Source organism: Castanea sativa, chromosome 6, assembly GCF_040712315.1.
Source record: "Castanea sativa cultivar Marrone di Chiusa Pesio chromosome 6, ASM4071231v1".
Classification (NCBI taxonomy): Eukaryota; Viridiplantae; Streptophyta; class Magnoliopsida; order Fagales; family Fagaceae; genus Castanea; species Castanea sativa.
Window position 1 is genome coordinate 61,758,448 of NC_134018.1, and position 17,711 is coordinate 61,776,158.

At 32.0% G+C, this 17,711-nt stretch overlaps 1 protein-coding gene and 1 pseudogene across 1 annotated transcript; both read left to right on the forward strand.

Moving 5' to 3' along the window:
- The first annotated feature begins 1,962 nt into the window (after positions 1-1,962).
- On the forward strand, positions 1,963-7,836 carry LOC142640316 (uncharacterized). Its single transcript, XM_075814378.1, has 2 exons — positions 1,963-4,858; positions 7,469-7,836. The coding sequence occupies exons 1-2, from the start codon at positions 1,963-1,965 to the stop codon at positions 7,834-7,836; spliced, it is 3,264 nt and encodes a 1,087-aa protein (XP_075670493.1).
- Positions 7,837-9,746: 1,910 nt separating this feature from the next.
- On the forward strand, positions 9,747-16,798 carry LOC142640317 (MDIS1-interacting receptor like kinase 2-like; annotated as a pseudogene).
- Positions 16,799-17,711: the final 913 nt, after the last annotated feature.

The window sequence follows — 17,711 nt, forward strand, 5'->3', positions numbered from 1 at the left end:
TTAATTGTAAATACCCTGCCATGCACCAAAATACTCAAGGCATGGTGGACATTATAGGTAGTTGTCTTGCCTATATACTACTTCCATATTATTTCCTGTTTAAAAATATAACTTTTTTTTTCAAAGAACATCCTTTTTTGTGTTATATTTTATTTAAAAAGGTAGAAGTTCTAAAAACTATTCTCATTAATTTAAACCCTAGTTTAGTGAAAGAATGATATTGAATTTTTAAATAAAGTTAAATGTAAGTTAGAAAATTTATTGATTGAATTTTCATAAAGGACAACATTTTGGAGATATCCTAAAATAAAATACAGAATCAACAATTTGAAATGGAAAGAGTATATATTTAGCATGCAAATACGAGCGTCACTTTATGATGGTTAACATGACGTGTTAGTGAGATATGTTAGAATTGATAGATAATAAAATAACGTGAGTAGTACATCTATATGAAAGTAGATTAGGATCTTCTTCATTACTTAAAATGTCCCCTTTACGCTTAAACTTTCATTTTATACATAGCATTGTTTGTATTATCACAACGTTATAGCCCTTATATATGTATATACATAAAAGTAATAAATTATTCACATTCATAATATTACATAGAGATAGAATTTATTTAGATTGGTTTTTTCTTCTTCTAAATTAGATACATGAATTTGCATGTAAAACTAATTGAAATATAATTAATAAATGATTAAAAGGACCGATACTTGAGATGATATTGGAGCGTATTTAAAATCTGTAGAGTGGCATCAAATCATAAAACAATTAAAAGGAAGCTTGACTCGAAATTGGAATATAATTTACATTCTTGACTAAGCACATCCACTTTAATATTTTATATGATGGGAGAGGGAATGCAATACATAGCAGACACTTGACCCCATGATGTCTTCCTCTTGAGCTTCCATATACATTCCTCCATCGCCAAAAGGTACTTTCGTCCACTACCAAAAGGACAGGACGTGTGCGTTTGAGTGTGGCTTCTCCAACAGTTTTTCTTCTTCACAAATGGTTTTTTTCCCCTTAACATGGAAATAATCATAGAATAATAAGCTTATAATAGGATTTATTGTTGTGTGGCAAACCATATTTTTTTATTTGATAGTTTTGATGTGAGAATATTTTATTGGAGGGTGTAATAGAGAGTTTTTTTGAATCCTAACATAATATAATTCTAAAGTGATATAAGGATTTGGTGTAAAACCACAATAGTGTGAACTTTATTTTTTCGACTGAAGATTAGATAGTAAAACACATGCTTTTTTTCTTCTTCTTTTTTCATTATGCTAATTTTTCAAATATATTAGTTATGTGACCACTTTAAAAACTCGAGTCTTAAAAATTAGAGCTCTAACTTGAGTCTTTAAAACTCGAGTCTCACTAGAAACTTTTAAATATTTAACATCTAGCTTATGATTTTCTCCATAAACTCAAGTTCCCCCTTGAAACGACTCAGAAACTTGAGTTTCAAAAGTAGTTATATTATAAAAATGTTTCAAATTGGATACATAATTAATATGTTTGGAAATTGGCCTAAGAGGTAAAAAAAAAACCAAACACTCAATTGCAATCCTATTAAATGACAGGATTTTGGCTTATTATCTGTGTACTATGTACTATAGGTAAGGCGTACATGGATCCAGTATTTTGCGCATTAAAACTGTTTAAAATGTGAACATGTGAGAAGTATTTGACACACGTACTAATAAATTTATGCATGAGAATGTTGAACCCACCAAGTGAGTCTACAGTATCATGCTACCTAGTTACAAGGAAAAAGTAAAGTAAAATAACGTTAATGCCCTCATAAGAAATTCACAGAGTGTGGAGTATGTATATAAATACTACTATCGTACCCATACGTAACCATATAACCAATCGTTTTCAGTTTCAGATCATCAAATTTCTTTATTTTTGTTCTCTATCAACAATTAATATCATTGCAACGTCATGATATCCATTGCAGTGACAACGCTTTTCAATTGCATTGGTCTAAGTCGAGTCTTGTTGATCACCACTGTCTTTATCATCCTTGCCTTCACTTCTTCTTCCTTTGCAACTTCACCTTCCAATATGGGTCAAGAAGCAGAGGCTCTTCTGGAATGGAAAGCGAGCCTTGACAACCAAAGCCAGTCTCAGTTGTCTTCATGGGTTGGAAACATCACTTGCCAGTGGGTTGGAATTTCTTGCAACAACTTTAGCAGCATCTCTCATGTCAACCTCACAGGTGTTGGTTTAAAAGGTACACTCAACTCTTTCAGCATCTCAAACTTACATAGCCTCATAAGTCTTAATCTCAGCAACAACTTACTCCACGGTACCATTCCTTCCCATTTGTGCAACCTCTCTGAGCTAATCTACCTTGATTTATCTGCCAATCAACTCTCTGGAATAATTCCACCTGAATTATGCCAACTAACAAGCCTTGTCATATTAAATCTCAATGAAAATGACATCACTGGATCCATTCCTCATCAAATTGGAAAGCTACACTTGCTCAATGAGCTAAATCTGTTTAGTAACAGTCTCATAGATGCAATTCCTGTATCAATTGGAAACTTGACCAACTTAATCTTTCTACGCCTTTATATTAACAGCCTTTCCGGTTCCATTCCTCATGAACTTGGAAATCTAACATCGCTTAGGAGACTCTCTTTGCACCGCAACATCCTCATGGGCTCAATACCCGCGTCTATTGGAAGCTTGGGCAATTTAACCATTTTAGCTCTTAGTGAAAACAAACTTTCTGGATCTATTTGTCATGAAATTGGGATGCTTGCATCTCTTACTAAGCTTAATTTGTATAACAACAATCTCTCAGGTTCAATTCCTGCTTCGATAGGAAATTTAGGCAACTTGAATGTTTTATACCTTGACAGTAACAAGCTTTCTGGATCCATACCTCAAGAAATTGGAATGTTGAGATCTCTTCTTGTATTTTCTCTGACTGACAACAATCTCTATGGTCAAATCCCTGCATTTGTAGGAAACTTGACTAAGCTCACCCAATTGAGGCTTCACATAAATAAGTTATCTGGCTATATCCCACAAGAAATAGGAAAGCTCAATCTTCTTACCAATCTATACCTGTCCATGAATGATCTAAATGGCTCAATCCCTTATGAATTTAATAATCTTACATATCTCGAGCATTTCGAACTGTCTAAAAACATGTTGTCTGGATATCTTCCACAAAATGTTTGTAATGGTAGATCACTCCAAAACTTCATCGCATTTGACAACTATCTCATAGGCTCCATTCCAAAAAGTTTGAGAAATTGCACCAGCTTAATAAGAGTGAGGCTTGAGAGAAACCAATTAAGAGGAAATATATCAGAAGGCTTCGGCATTTACCCGAATTTGACGTATATTGATTTGAGTGATAACAATTTCTATGGAGAAATTTCTACAAAGTGGGGGCATTTCCAAAATTTGCAAAGCTTGAAAATCTCCAATAACAAAATTTCTGGTGTAATACCTCCTGAGCTTGGAAGATCCACTCAGCTACACTTGCTTGATCTCTCATTCAATCATCTAGTTGGGCAGATTCCAAAGGAGTTAGGCAGGTTGTCATCATTGTTTCACCTTAATCTAGGTGATAATAAACTTTCTGGCAGTATTCCTTTGGAAATTGGAATGCTATCCGAACTACAATATCTTATTCTCTCGGCCAACAATTTAACCAAATCAATTCCTGAACAGATAAAGGGGTGCTCGAAATTGTTAAACTTGAGCCTAAGCAAAAATAAACTTAGGGGGAGTGTTCCCTCTGAGATTGGCAACCTACACTTTCTTGAAATGCTCGATTTAAGTGAGAATTCACTGATCGGGAAAATACCAGCAGAACTTGGAGAATTGCAAAGCTTGGAAATATTGAATCTCTCCCACAATGAGCTCTCTAATTCTATTCCAACCACTTTTGATGAAATGTCAAGCTTGATCATTGTCGATATATCATATAATCAATTGGATGGTCCTCTCCCAAACAATAAAGCCTTTCGCGAGGCTCCATTTGAAGCATTGAGAAGTAATACAGGTTTGTGTGGTAATGCTTCTAGTTTAAAGGCTTGCCCTTCCTCCATTACTTGGAACAGGAATTCTAGTGAGACAGAGAGAAATAAAGTGTTGATTTTCTTTATTATTCCCATCTTAGGCACAATGTTTCTCTCATTGATTGTAGCCGGGATTCTTTACACTCTTCTCAAGCGCCCTGGGCTGAGGAACAAGCTAAACAGTCAAGGAGAAGTACAAAATGGTAACATGTTGGCAATTTGGAGTTGTGATGAGAAAATGGTATATGAAAACATCATTGAAGCAACGGAGGGATTTGACTCCAAACATTGTGTTGGAGTGGGAGGGTGTGGAAGTGTTTACAAAGCAGAGTTGCAAGCAGGCCAAGTTGTTGCTGTGAAAAAGCTTCATTCAGTAGAAGACGGTGGGATTTCCAATGCAAAAGCTTTCGAGAATGAAATTCATGCTCTACTAGAAATTAGGCATCGCAATGTGGTAAAGCTTTATGGTTTTTGCTCACATCCACGACACTCATTCTTGGTTTATCAGTTCTTAGAAGGAGGAAACTTGAAAGAGACACTGAGCAACAGAGAAGAGGCAGTTAATTTTGAATGGATACGAAGGGCAAGTGTTGTTAGAGGCGTGGCTGATGCTTTATCCTACATGCATCATGATTGCTCACCTCCAATAGTTCATCGAGACATTTCAAGTAAGAACATCATGTTGGATTTGGAATATGAAGCTCACATCTCCGATTTTGGCACAGCTAAGCTTTTAAAGCCTGAATCGTCCAACTGGACTTCATTTGCCGGAACATTTGGATACACCGCTCCAGGTATTCTCTCTCCCCCACCCCCCCTTCTGGCATGCTTTTCTCTCTTGAAATACTTGTCTATCTCTAGCAACTCTCTAGTTCGTGTAATTAAGTGCCCATCATAGTTTATAGTGGTAAAATAGGTTTATCATCCGTAGCCATTTCATTCTCCAAAATTTCATTTCTGTTGAAGTATCATCATAAAGGAAAACATAAAAATCACTGTTTACTCTAAAAATTTATGTGTTTAGTTCTAGTTTTTTTTTTTTTTTTTTTTTTTTTAAATATTAATATTATCAGATCGTTAATTGCTAAGTGATAATTGTTTGAATACCATTATGTTAATTAAACTTTACTATGAATTTAATTTATTGAATCAGTACTAGAGTCACAATTCTTTTTCAGGAAGACCAAATGAAATATACCAATAATTTTAAAATCTACAAATAATACACATTAATATATATATAGGGTTCAAGTTACATCAGGTGTAATTCTAAACTATATTATACCACTCAATATTTTTTAATTGGATCCGAATTTTGACAAATCAACTGTTGGATTACATTACCTTTGTATATTCTTCATGTTTGCAAAGTTTCAAGGTAATCGAAGATCAATAGCCATGTCATTAATCAATTGTTTAAATTCAAGTTTTTGTAGTTTAAAATATTGCATAAAATATGAATTTATGGATCGAATAGTAAATAATATCTTATTGGTATAAAAATTGACATGCATGTTAAAAACATATAGAACATGTAATTCAACGGTAAGATTTTCAAAATATGAATTCAATAACAAGTAATTGAGTGGTGTAACATTACTTAGAGTTACACCAAGTGTAAGTTGAACCCAACCATATATATATTAAACATTAAGTATTACTTTTATATGTTTTAACATTTACAATGTAATCTAAAATAAAGGGTAATAGTATAAAATGCCTTGACACCCTGAGCTTTGGGATAGTTATAGTTAGACTCTCTGAAATTTTCTCTTAAATAATTTATTACATATATTTTAGCATTTTAACAAATAGACCCCCTTACATATTTTTTTAGCTAGTTTAATACATAAATTTCGGTATTGTAATCAATAGACCCTTTAAAGGGTGAAAAATAAAGCTAAGAGGGCCTATTTGCTACAGTAACAAATTTTGTATATTAAATGACTAAAATAAAAGTTCAAAGGTGTACATTGAACGACCCTAAAGTACAGGGGGTGTTAAGAAATTTTTTCCTAAAAGAAATATAACAACAAAATGAAAAACTTTTCTTTCGTTAATAGATGACAAAGAAGAAGATGTTCAAAACTTTTAACTATCATAGCATCTATTCCTCTAATGGAAAGAGATAATAATAAAAAAATCAATATTAAATCAATGACTCTCTAAATATAAAATAAAAAAGAGGTGGACAAAATACAATATTCGTTTCTAAGCTTTACTTTTAACTATCATAGCATCTATTCTTCTAATGGAAAAAAATAAATAAAATTTTAAATAATAAATAATAAATATTAAATCAATAACTCTCTAAATACGAAATAAAAAAGAGTTGAAAAAATACACTATTTGTTTCTAAGCTTTATTTTATGATTGGTTTTAGCCCTTAAAGTTTAAAGTGATCTCCTTTATTCTCTTAATTATGTGGCCAAACTAAAAACTAACATGTGATCACTTTGCTAGAAACAATAGGAACTAAAATCAATCACTTTAAATTAGCTAGAAGCTAATAACAATGACTTAAAAGTTTGTTCGGGACTAAAACCATCATTTTAAGTTTGTAAGGGAGTGAAAGACATCACGTTAAACTTAATGGACTAAAATCAGTCATATGCTAACGTTTCGAAAAACATATGCTTCAAATGTCTCTAAAATTAATGAGTTATATATAGCAAAAAAAAAAAAAAATTATTGAAAGCAAAAAAAATTGAGACATTAATTAGTACGTAAAATGAGTATTTGTACCTTTAAAATTTATCCTCTCTCTATATATAGACACACACATACACAAAGGAGGAAGGAAGGAATTTGAAAAGCCAGGGGCCATTGCACCCCACCTCCACTCGTGCACCAAAAAAATTTGTGTTTAAATATGAACTTAAAAGGGTGTCTTGGTCTGAAATGGAAAAAAAAGGGTTAAATATAAGTATGCATCGTAAATTATATATGCATTATGCATCATAAACTTCAAAATTTTACGATCAAAACTGCATTTCAATGTTAATACGCAATTTCCATTCCATTGGCTAAATTAGTGTTAAAAAAACCCTTTTTTGGGCAACTATTCACCCTAAACTATGATAGCACTATTAGATATGTGTAACCTTATGTGACCATTTGTAATGTGTAACCCTAAACTATGTTACCATTTGCAATATGTACCAATTACTTGGACTCTAATTTGAATGGTGGGTGGATATCACAAATTATTCTTAAATCAAGGTGTTGATGACAAAATTGTGAAGTTTAGAGTACTCGTTCCAAATTTTGCTATAGTTTAGGATGGATACTTGCAATTAAAAAGGAAAAAAGAAAATTTACAAAAGTGATTATGGTGAACAACACCCAAGATTTCCATGGTACGACACCAAGTGTTGGATACATAAGATTCATCTATTTTGCAGAGTCTGCATACACAATGGAAGTGACTGAGAAATGTGATATTTATAGTTTTGGAGTGTTAGCATTGGAAGTGATCATGGGAAAGCATCCAGGAGATCTCATCTCGTTTCTCTCGTCATTATCAGCAACAGCTTCAACTACCCATAATATATTGTTGAAGGACATGTTGGACCAACGCCTTGAAGCACCTAGAAATCAAGTTGCATTGAAAGTGGTCTCTATTGCAAAGCTTGCATTTTCATGCTTGGCTACCAATCCAAAATCTAGGCCAACCATGCAGGAGGTTTCCCATGAGTTATCTATTGAAAGAGCACCTATGTCAGAGGTGTTTGACACGCTTACCGTGGGTTCACTGTTTAACAGTGCTTGATATGGCAATTATGTGCTTCTCTTATTTGTTTTTTGTGATCTTACATTGTTCACAGACCGCCAGTTTGCTTAAATGTATTGCATTTTAATCCAAAAAAACCAATCTGAATCTAATTATATTTGTTTTGCATCAGAAAGTAATACTGAATAGCTTATTTTTGGAGTTAATATATTCAATTTATAACTTTAAGATGCATACCTACACATACTTTGCACTGACTCCAAGCTCTTATATATACATGAATACACTTTAAATAGTGACACCCACTCTCCTTTATTGTGTCTGACTAGAGAATTCGGCAAAGATAAATTATTTTATCTAGTCGCGTTGCAAGAGTGATCTTTTTGGGTGCACAGAGGTTTGTATTTTTTTTTTTTTTTGTTATTATAATTTTTTTTTTCTATTTCAAACTTTTCCCTTGCCTCAACTAGTATATGTAGGCGCGCGTCAGGGATATGAAATGAGGGATTTTTGTTTGAGGAACAAGTTATTGTAATTAAGGGAAACCACACACATATGTACATTAATTTTATAATTATAGAGCCATAATTCATAAATATATAATAACATAATATTGGTTATTGGTAGTTTTATCCTTGATTCATTGAAAGCAAGATGAGCAACATTTTAAGTCTGGGAAATGCGCGCGTACCCTAATGTTGTAACCGTCTGTGTTCTTGAAATTTTCAAGAAAAATGTATTTATTTTTGTATTTAAAATTTCATATCCAATGACATATTCATATTTCTAAGGTATCACATTACGAACTTAATATATATATATAAAAAATATGACACAATTTTGATCACATGATCCATCTGAGAGACACCAAATAATAAGACTTGCTCCACTTTAAGCAAAGATATATTTTGACTATTCTTTATTTGATTCTCATACTGTAACTATAAAGTATTTGGTTAGTTGCTAAAATCTTAGGTCACTTACTTAGATAAGATAAGAGAAATGATATGTCCACAACATTTTTACAACATTTTTACAACAAATCCTAAGTGGCAGGATGTTACTGGTTGTTATTGTTGGGGCAAAAAAGTAATCTTAGTGTTGGTTCAAATTTGAACCAATAACAACTAACCACCTATGATTTGTTGTAAAAATGTTGTGAACGTAACACCTCTCATAAGATAAACATGCATATATAGTTTTATATTTAGTGTAAGTTGAAACAATTATGCTTCCTTCAAGAAAAAGAGTGCTTAAATTTTGTGTTACTTACAATCAGATGACATGGTACATGGGATAGTAATTGCCTAATAGCTCAAGGTCATAAAAGAGTTATTATTATAGGTGTATATATTCCACTGAGGGAAAGGTTTTTCTATTTAGAAAATTAGAATATAACTTAGAATGTGGCAATCAATTCTCCTTGGGTCGTTGTAAATGCTATCAAGCCAACCCAGTAATCCCATGTCAGCTCAAAGACATTAAACCACAAAGTGGGCACTAATAAGGATGTCAAAGATTTAAGCAGGGTGATTGTGATGCCTTTAATTGATTAGATATTGATTGAAAATGTATTATGTGTGTGTGCTGAGTCTTATATTAATTTGACATATACTAGGTTGATCTAGGCTTATTAACAACTATAATGAGCCTTAATTTTGACTGAATTAGTCCTTTTGGGGTATCGCACAAATATGATCAGCTGTTTTTCTTGTGTTTTTATTTAAATTGAGCAATTTGGGCTAGAAAGTCGTGATCATAATATCGGTGCCTTCCTCAAATCCTATATTTCTTTTACACTCAATTTTTATGTGTTGTGTTGTTATTTAAATTAAGCAATCTGGGCTAGAAAGTCATAAGGTATTAATTCTTGCAAATCGGTGCCTTCTTGAAATCCTTCATTTCTTTTACACTCAATTATTATTGTGAAGTAGTCATGGGAACCAAAAATGGCGATGGCGAGATGGTTTCTAGTCCTTAAGGAGGAGAGAAAAGTTGATGAAGTGTGCGATATCGATGTTCTAACTTCTAAAGAAGACCAATTGGAGGATGTTGTACCATAAGTGTAGGTCCAATTCGATTTATCTCGGATCAGTTGGGTCTCTCTCTCTCTCTCTCTCTCTCTCTCTCTCTCTCTCTCTCTCTCTCTCTCTCTCTCTCTCTCTCTCTCTCTCTCTCTCTCTCTCTCTCTCGTGAAAACTAGATTTGGGAAAATGATTTCATTGAATAATTAGAATTACAGAGAAGTTAATCTATACTAGTCTCATCACACGCGCTTCGCGCGTGCTATGAGACTTTTCTTTTTTAGTGGTCTTATTTTGTAGAAAAAAACTGTATTTAATTATTATATATATATATATATGATTTTTATTTTAAAAATCTAATTTATAAGTGAATAAATCAATTTAAAAATTAAAGGAGAGTGGTCCTATTTTTTAGGCAATATTTTAGTGGGAGTTAGAGTTGCATTTTTACCGGATTGTCCTTTAGTTTTGTCTCTACTTAAACATAAGATTGTAGGGGAATCTTTGAACTAAAAAAATGAGTTTTTACCAGATTGTCCTTTAGTTTTGTCTCTATTTAAACATAGGACTGCAGAGGCATTTTTGAACTAAAAAAATAGGAATCTAAACAGGGAAGTTCCTTAAATAGTAGTATAGATATAAAAGCCTGAGTAAGTAACTAACTAGCAGAAAAGGTGCTAACAAAAAAACTAACACTAACACGTGTGTCATGTGTGAACACTAACTGTCTGTTTGTAATTTGTTTATTTTGTTGAAATTGAAATTTTTTAATTGAAAGTACTATAGTTAAAGGTAAAAGTTAGTTGGAATAGTATAGTGAAACCCATAAATAGTATCAAAAAGTGCACTGAGACCTATGAATAGTAGCAAAAATAAGCTGAATAATAAAATAAGTTGGTAAAAATAATTTTTGCCAAATGCACACTAAGTATATACAATGAAGCTAAACTACAAGTCGTTTTACTGAGCTAAACTACTTGCCGTTCTGTCTAGATTTGGAAAAATGATTTCATTGAATAATAAGAATTACAGAGAAGCTAATCTATATATACAAGCCTGAGCAAGTAACTAACAAGCAGAAAAGGTGCTAACAAAAAAACTAACACGTGTCACGTGTGAACACTAAGTAAGTATATACAAAGAAGCTAAACTACAAGTTTTTCACTGAGCTAAACTACTTGCTGTTCTGTCCACTCCTCCTTCTTGCTTGCCCCTGTTTCCTTGCGTGAACAGCTCTATCTTCAGTAGCTATTTTAGCTTAAAAATTTCTATGGAGAACTTTCTCAAAAGTGGGGGTAGTGCCAAAGTCTGCAGAGCTTAAAAATCTCCAATAACAGAATTTCTAGTGTAATACCTCTTGAGCTTGGAAGATCCACCAAGCTATAGGTACTTGATCTCTCCTTCAATCATCTAGTTGGGAAGATTCCAAAAGAATTAGGAAAGTTGACATCGTTTCTCCTTCATTTGGGTGATAATCAACTTTCTGGTAGTATTCCATCAGAAATTGGAATGCTATCCAATCTGCAATTTCTTATTCTTTCAGCCAACAATTTAATTAGATCAATTCCCAAACAAATATTGGTGTGCAAAAAATTATTGAATTTGAACTTAAGCAAAAATAAAATTAGGGGGAGTGTTCCCACTAAGATTGGCAATATATAGTTTATTCAAATGCTTGATTTGAGTGTGAATTTGTTGATTGGAAAAATACCACCACAGCTTGGAGAATTGCAAAGGTTAGAAACATTGAATCTCTCCCATAATGAGCTATTGGTTCCATTCTAGCCACTTTTGGTGAAATGTTAAGCCTTACCAATGTTGATATATCATACAATTGCTTGGAAGGTCCTCTACCTAACAATAAAGCCTTTAGTGAGGCTCCATTCGAAGCATTAAGAAATAATAAAGGTTTGTGTGATAATTCTTCAAATTTAAAGGCTTGTCCCTCTTCCATTACTTGGAGCAAGAATTCTAGTGAGAAAAGGAAAAATAAAGTTGTGATTATCTTTATTGTTCCTATCTTAAGCATAACGTTTCTCTCAATGATTGTATTTGGGATTCTTTATGTAGTTCTGAAGCGCCCAAGACTAAGGAAAAAGCTAAACAATACTAGAGAAGCACAAAATGGTAATATGTTTGCAATTTGGAGTTACGATGGGAAAATAGTGTATGAAAGCATCATTGAAGCAACAGAGGAATTTGACTTCAAACATTGTGTAGGAGCGGGAGGGTGTGGAAGTGTTTACAAAGCAGATCTACAATCAGGTCAAGTTGTTGCTGTGAAAAAACTTCATTCAATACAAGATGGTGAGATTGCCAACACAAATGGTTTCAAAAATGAGATTCGTGCTCATCTAGAAATTAGGCATCCAAATGTGGTAAAGCTTTTTGGCTTTTGCTCACATCCATGACTGTCATTTCTGTTTTACGAGTTTTTAGAAAGGGTAGTATGAAAGATTTATTGAGCAATAAAGAAGAGGTGGTTAGTTTTGATTGGATCAAAAGGGTAAATGTTGTTGGAGTTGTGGCTGGTGCTTTATCCTATATGCATCACAATTGCTCACCACCCATAGTTCATCGAGACATATCTAGCAAGAACATCTTGTTGGATTCAAAATATGAGGCACATATCTCTGATTTTGGCACAACTAGGTTTTTGAAGCCTGACTCATCCAATTGGACTTCATTTGCCAGAACATTTGGATACACAGCTCCAAGTAATATAATTTTTTCCTTATTGACATGCTTAGCCCTCTAGAAATACTTGTCTCCAGTTCATTTAATGTAGTGACAATCACACTACATAGTAGTAAAATATGCTTTTCATTTTGCAATAGTACAAAGTTTGATTACAAACTTAGTTGTAACTAATGGTTACAACTCCCAATATAAAAATTAATATGGTTACATATTTGGAAAATCTAATTGATAGATTATATATTCTTTATGTTCTTATCATTCATGTTAAATTTTGTGCCAATCGAATATTATTTACTATCAATCTTTAAACTTATTTCTTTATGCGTAATATACTACAAAAACTTGAATTTAACAATTTGATTGATGACATAGATATTAATCTTTGATCTTCTAGAAATTTTGCAATTATGGAGGATGTAAGAAGAAAGTGTAATCAAGTTTATAGCTAAACTTTTTCTTTCACTATATTCTATGTTGTAGCCATTTCATTCTCCAAATTTTCATTTTTGTTTGAAGCTTCGTCATGAAGGTAAACATGAGGATCATAGTACACTCTAAATATTTATTGCTACACTCTAAATATTTATCGCTTAGTTAATAGCTAAGTGATCAATTTATGAATACTTTACCAACATTTTCAATATGAAATGATAACTCAAAATAATTTTTTAATTATTACAAATTACTATGAAATTAATAATTTACAAAACAGTAACGAAGTCATAAATTTTATCATGGGGTCAAGTTGTATGTATCAATAATTTTTAAATCAACAAAATAACATATATATAAATTAGCTAATTAATTAATGTATAATCTATATTTAAAGCATATCTTTAATATGATTTCTTTTAAATATATATAGTATTACTTATATAAAATAAATTTCATCCAATCAACTCTATATATTGCAAGACAAAAATATTTATCTCACTAGTTATGAATAATTTTCCTTTAATTAAATGTATTCACAATTAATATTCTTTGAATATTATAAATTAATTATTTTTAGTTAAATAAATTAAAGATTACATATTATAATAATATTTTCAGAAAACACAAAACGTATAAACATCAAATAATTGCAAATAAATTAAATAATAAGTGTGTCTTTTAAATGTCTTCACTTATACAACACAATATAAGATTTTTTTTTTGAGAGAGTTTCAACTTATGGTGTCTGCTTCTGATGATAAAGAGCTATCATCAGACCAAGACACTAATCAGTTTTTGGTGTAGGCAGGATTGAAACTCAGATTTCTTATTCAATTATCAGAAACTTTACAAGTTTAGCTAACTGAAACCCACACAACACAATATAAAATAAATATAATATTAACAATACTATATAAAACTTTTTGTATGTGGATGGATGACAACGTTAGAACCTGTTCCAACTTGTTAAACGTCATTACATCTATTGTTTTAATGGAAAACGATAAAATAATTAATGCATACGTAGCCCTAAGTCTTTAAATACATAAGGAAAAAGGACTTGTACAAAAATACATTGTTGTTCTAAACTTTGGCCGTTTGGTAATGTTGTTCTAGTAATGTTATTTATGTTTTTTTGAAAATACGTGTGGGTGAAAAAATATGTGAAAATACGTGCAATGTTGTTTATTTACTGAAAACTATTGCTCAAAACACCTTACCAAATAGCCCTGATTAGTCATTGAAATTTTAAACTAATCTCTTTTAGTCCCTTAGATGGCATGGCTGACATAAAATTGACATGTCATCACTCCAATAGACACATTAGGAACTTTAATCAATCACTTATATAGAAAATAGAAAAGATTACTTATAAATTTGTTACAGAAATCAGTAATTTTAAAGTTTATATGGAACTAAAAGTGATCAATTTAAGTTTTAAGAACTAAAATAGGCTAAGAGTTAAAAACTAACAATATATTTTGAAAAATAAAAAGTTCATTGTTGTAAACTCACATCAACCAGCTTTGTGACACTGAACTCTTTGAGTGTCTTCAACCACCGTAAAACAATGCCACCTAAACCAGAGGCATATTCAACAAAACAAATTGTATAACTTGGCGTTGCTGTCGAGATTGGCATTGGTCCTCTGATGAAGGATTGTGTTGAACCTCATCATAATCCACACTCTATTCCCCCAAAACCCAAGGCACATGTTCAACAAAACGAATTGAATAATGTTTCCCATGGCCACTAAACAAACAAATCAAGCTTCTATGTTGTTGGGCTTTACTAGATCTAGATTTGGAGAGAGAGAGAGAGAGAGAGAGAGAGAGAGAGAGAGAGAGAGAGAGAGAGAGAGAGAGAGAGAGAGAGAGAGAGAGAGAGAGAGAGCATTGGAGGTTTTTTTTATAGTTGATTTTAGACTTTGCAAAATATAATATTTAGGACTCAGAAGATTTTATTAGAATTAATAGAGTAACGGAATTGAGGTATTTACTCATTTCTAAAACATAGGAGGAGAAATTGATTGGTTTCGAATATAAATGGGGAAAATGTAAACTACTCTAAACATAAAAGGAGAATACTGCTTTTCCCCTATATTTTTGAAAGTTATGCTTTAATTGCCTTTAGAATTAATGAGTTATATATGTTTTTCCCCATAAATGAGAATTTATCTATTTGGGGGAAAAAAAAAGATGAAAGGCTTAATGAATAAAATTTTTACACACACATATATATCAAATTTTTGATTAAAAAAATAGAGATAAAAGTGAGGAATTTGAAAAGCCCCCTTCTTTTACCCCATGCATTGAAAGTAATTGTGTAAAAATATGAAGTAAAAAGTGATTGTTAGCCCAAAAGGAAAAATAAAAAGGACAAAATTTAGCTACAAAAATTGGTTGTAATCTTACACTACAATCTTACTCAATATCTTTTTGTCAGATGTGAATTTTGACAAATCCACCATTGAATTACATATTCTTTTTATATTCTCCATACTTGCAAAATTTCTAAAAAATTAAAGATCAATAGTAATGTTATTAATAAATTATTTAAATTGCAAGTTTTTGTAGTTTAAAATTATGCATAAAATATAAGCTTATAAATCATATAGTAAATAATATTCGATTGACACAAAATTTGACAAGTGTATTAAGAGAATAAAGAATATGCAATTTAATGGTTAGAATTTCAAAATATGTAGTAATGTTTATTTCATTGAGTAATTAAGGTTGTAACCTTAAGTTACAACCAATTTTGTAGTTAAATTTTGTCAAAATAAAAATAAGGGTTAATTATAAGCATCCACATAAATTATATGAGTATATGCATCCTAACTTTCAAAATTTTTCAATCAACACTGTTTCATTGAAAGTAATTGTGTATAAATATAAAGTAAAAAGGGTGTGTTAGCTCAAAAGGAACAATAAAAATAAGAGTTAGTTAAAAGCCTCCACATAAATTATATGAATATATGCATCCTAAATTTCAAAATTTTACAATTAACACTGTTTCGACATTAAAATGCATTTTCCACCAAATTGTCTAAATTAAAACTCTATTGGGTAATATCCACGCCAAACTTTGATAGCATTAGAAATGTGCACCCTATGCAATGAGATCATTAGTTTACACCATTAATTTGGATGGTTGGTGAATATCACAAATTATTCTTGAATCAAGGTGTTGGTTGAAATATTATGATTTTTAGGGTACACATTACAAATAGTGTTTTAATTTAGGGTGTATAGCTACAATTAAAAAAAAAAAGTTTACATAGGAAGGAAAAATGAACTACACTTGAGGTTCACATGGTATCATACCAAGTGTTGAATAAGTTAGATTCTTCTATTTTGCAGAGCTTGCATATACAATGGAAGTGAATGAAAAGTGTGATGTTTATAACTTTAGAATGTTAACATTGGAAGTGATCATGGGAAATCATTCAGGAGTCTTCTATTTTGTAGAGCTTGCATACACAATAGAAGTGAATGAAAAATGTGATGTTTATAACTTTAGAATGTTAACATTGGAAGTGATCATGGGAAATCATCCAGGAGATCGACCTCGTTTCATTTCTCTCATCGTCATCATCATCATCAGCAACGACTTCAACCACCCAATTGAAGGACATTTTAGATCAATGCCTCAAATCTCCTAGAAATCAAGTTGCATTCAAAGTGGTCTTGATTGCAAAGCTTGCATTGGCATGCTTGGCAACCAATCCAAAATCTAGGCCAACCGTGCAAGAGGTTTCCAAGAAGCTATCTATTGAAAAAGCACCTACATTAGAGGTGGTTGACATACTTACCTTCGGTTTACGATTTAAAAATGCTTGATGTAGTAATTATGTGCATCTTTTCTCCTTTGTTTTTTTGTTTTTGGGTAATCTGTTAAGGTTAATAGCGTGTTGGAAAATTTGGTGTCAATGTTTCTAATGTAATTGCAATATTTTCCTATGTTCATTTTATTTAACTTGTAATTGTATTGTCTTTGAGGTTAAGCTGAAAGAAGTTCAAAGTGCTACGTTGAGAAACTTGATTGAGCAAGCTTTAAGGGAACATGTGAGAAGACAAGCGAGATTATTGTGATTGAAATTCAGTTATCAATAACATTGGTAGAGCGAGATTTACCATAACTTTCCATATCAAGTTTTCCCGTTTATATTAGCAGCCAACCAACCCATAATTGTACTCAACATAAAAACGGCAATAAAACCTATATTTAGTTAGCAAATTTTGAGAATACCAAAACCCGTCCGTTTCTCTTCATAGTTTCCAAAACGGAATAAAGTTGAAACACTAATCACCAATGTGATCTCTTCTATGCTTCAACGTCACTTGAAAGATTTGATCAAGGTCTCTGCGCCATATCATTCTATTAGAAATAGGATGGAAGTAAGGCGGGAACTTTTTCTTTATATAAGGTCGTGGTTTGTGTGGTGCAATGTGAGAGCACTACAAAGTTTACAAACCGCAAGAGAGTCCAATGCTACAAGTTAGAGAGCATTGCAATCTTGGCCAGTTGGGTTACAATAAAATGAACAAAGATGAGGATACTCAACTTGGCCAGTTGGTACGCTGCACGCACGTACTCTTGGGCGTCCTCCGAAGGGAATAAAAACAAATGGTGGATGGGCTCTTTAAATCTACTTGGATTGAAACTTAGTGGATCTTGAAAACAATCACCATTATAATGGGTTCCATATGTTGTCCACAAACCACAGTTACGGCAGAGAAACCACAACCAAAT

What these genes read in the sequence shown, in the direction of transcription:
- LOC142640316 (XM_075814378.1), top strand. Translation starts at nt 1,963, where the DNA reads ATGATATCCATTGCAGTGACAACGCTTTTCAATTGCATTGGTCTAAGT. An exon ending in ATTTGGATACACCGCTCCAG is followed by an intron (nt 4,859 to 7,468) that starts GTATTCTCTCTC and finishes TCTATTTTGCAG; the next exon opens with AGTCTGCATACACAATGGAA.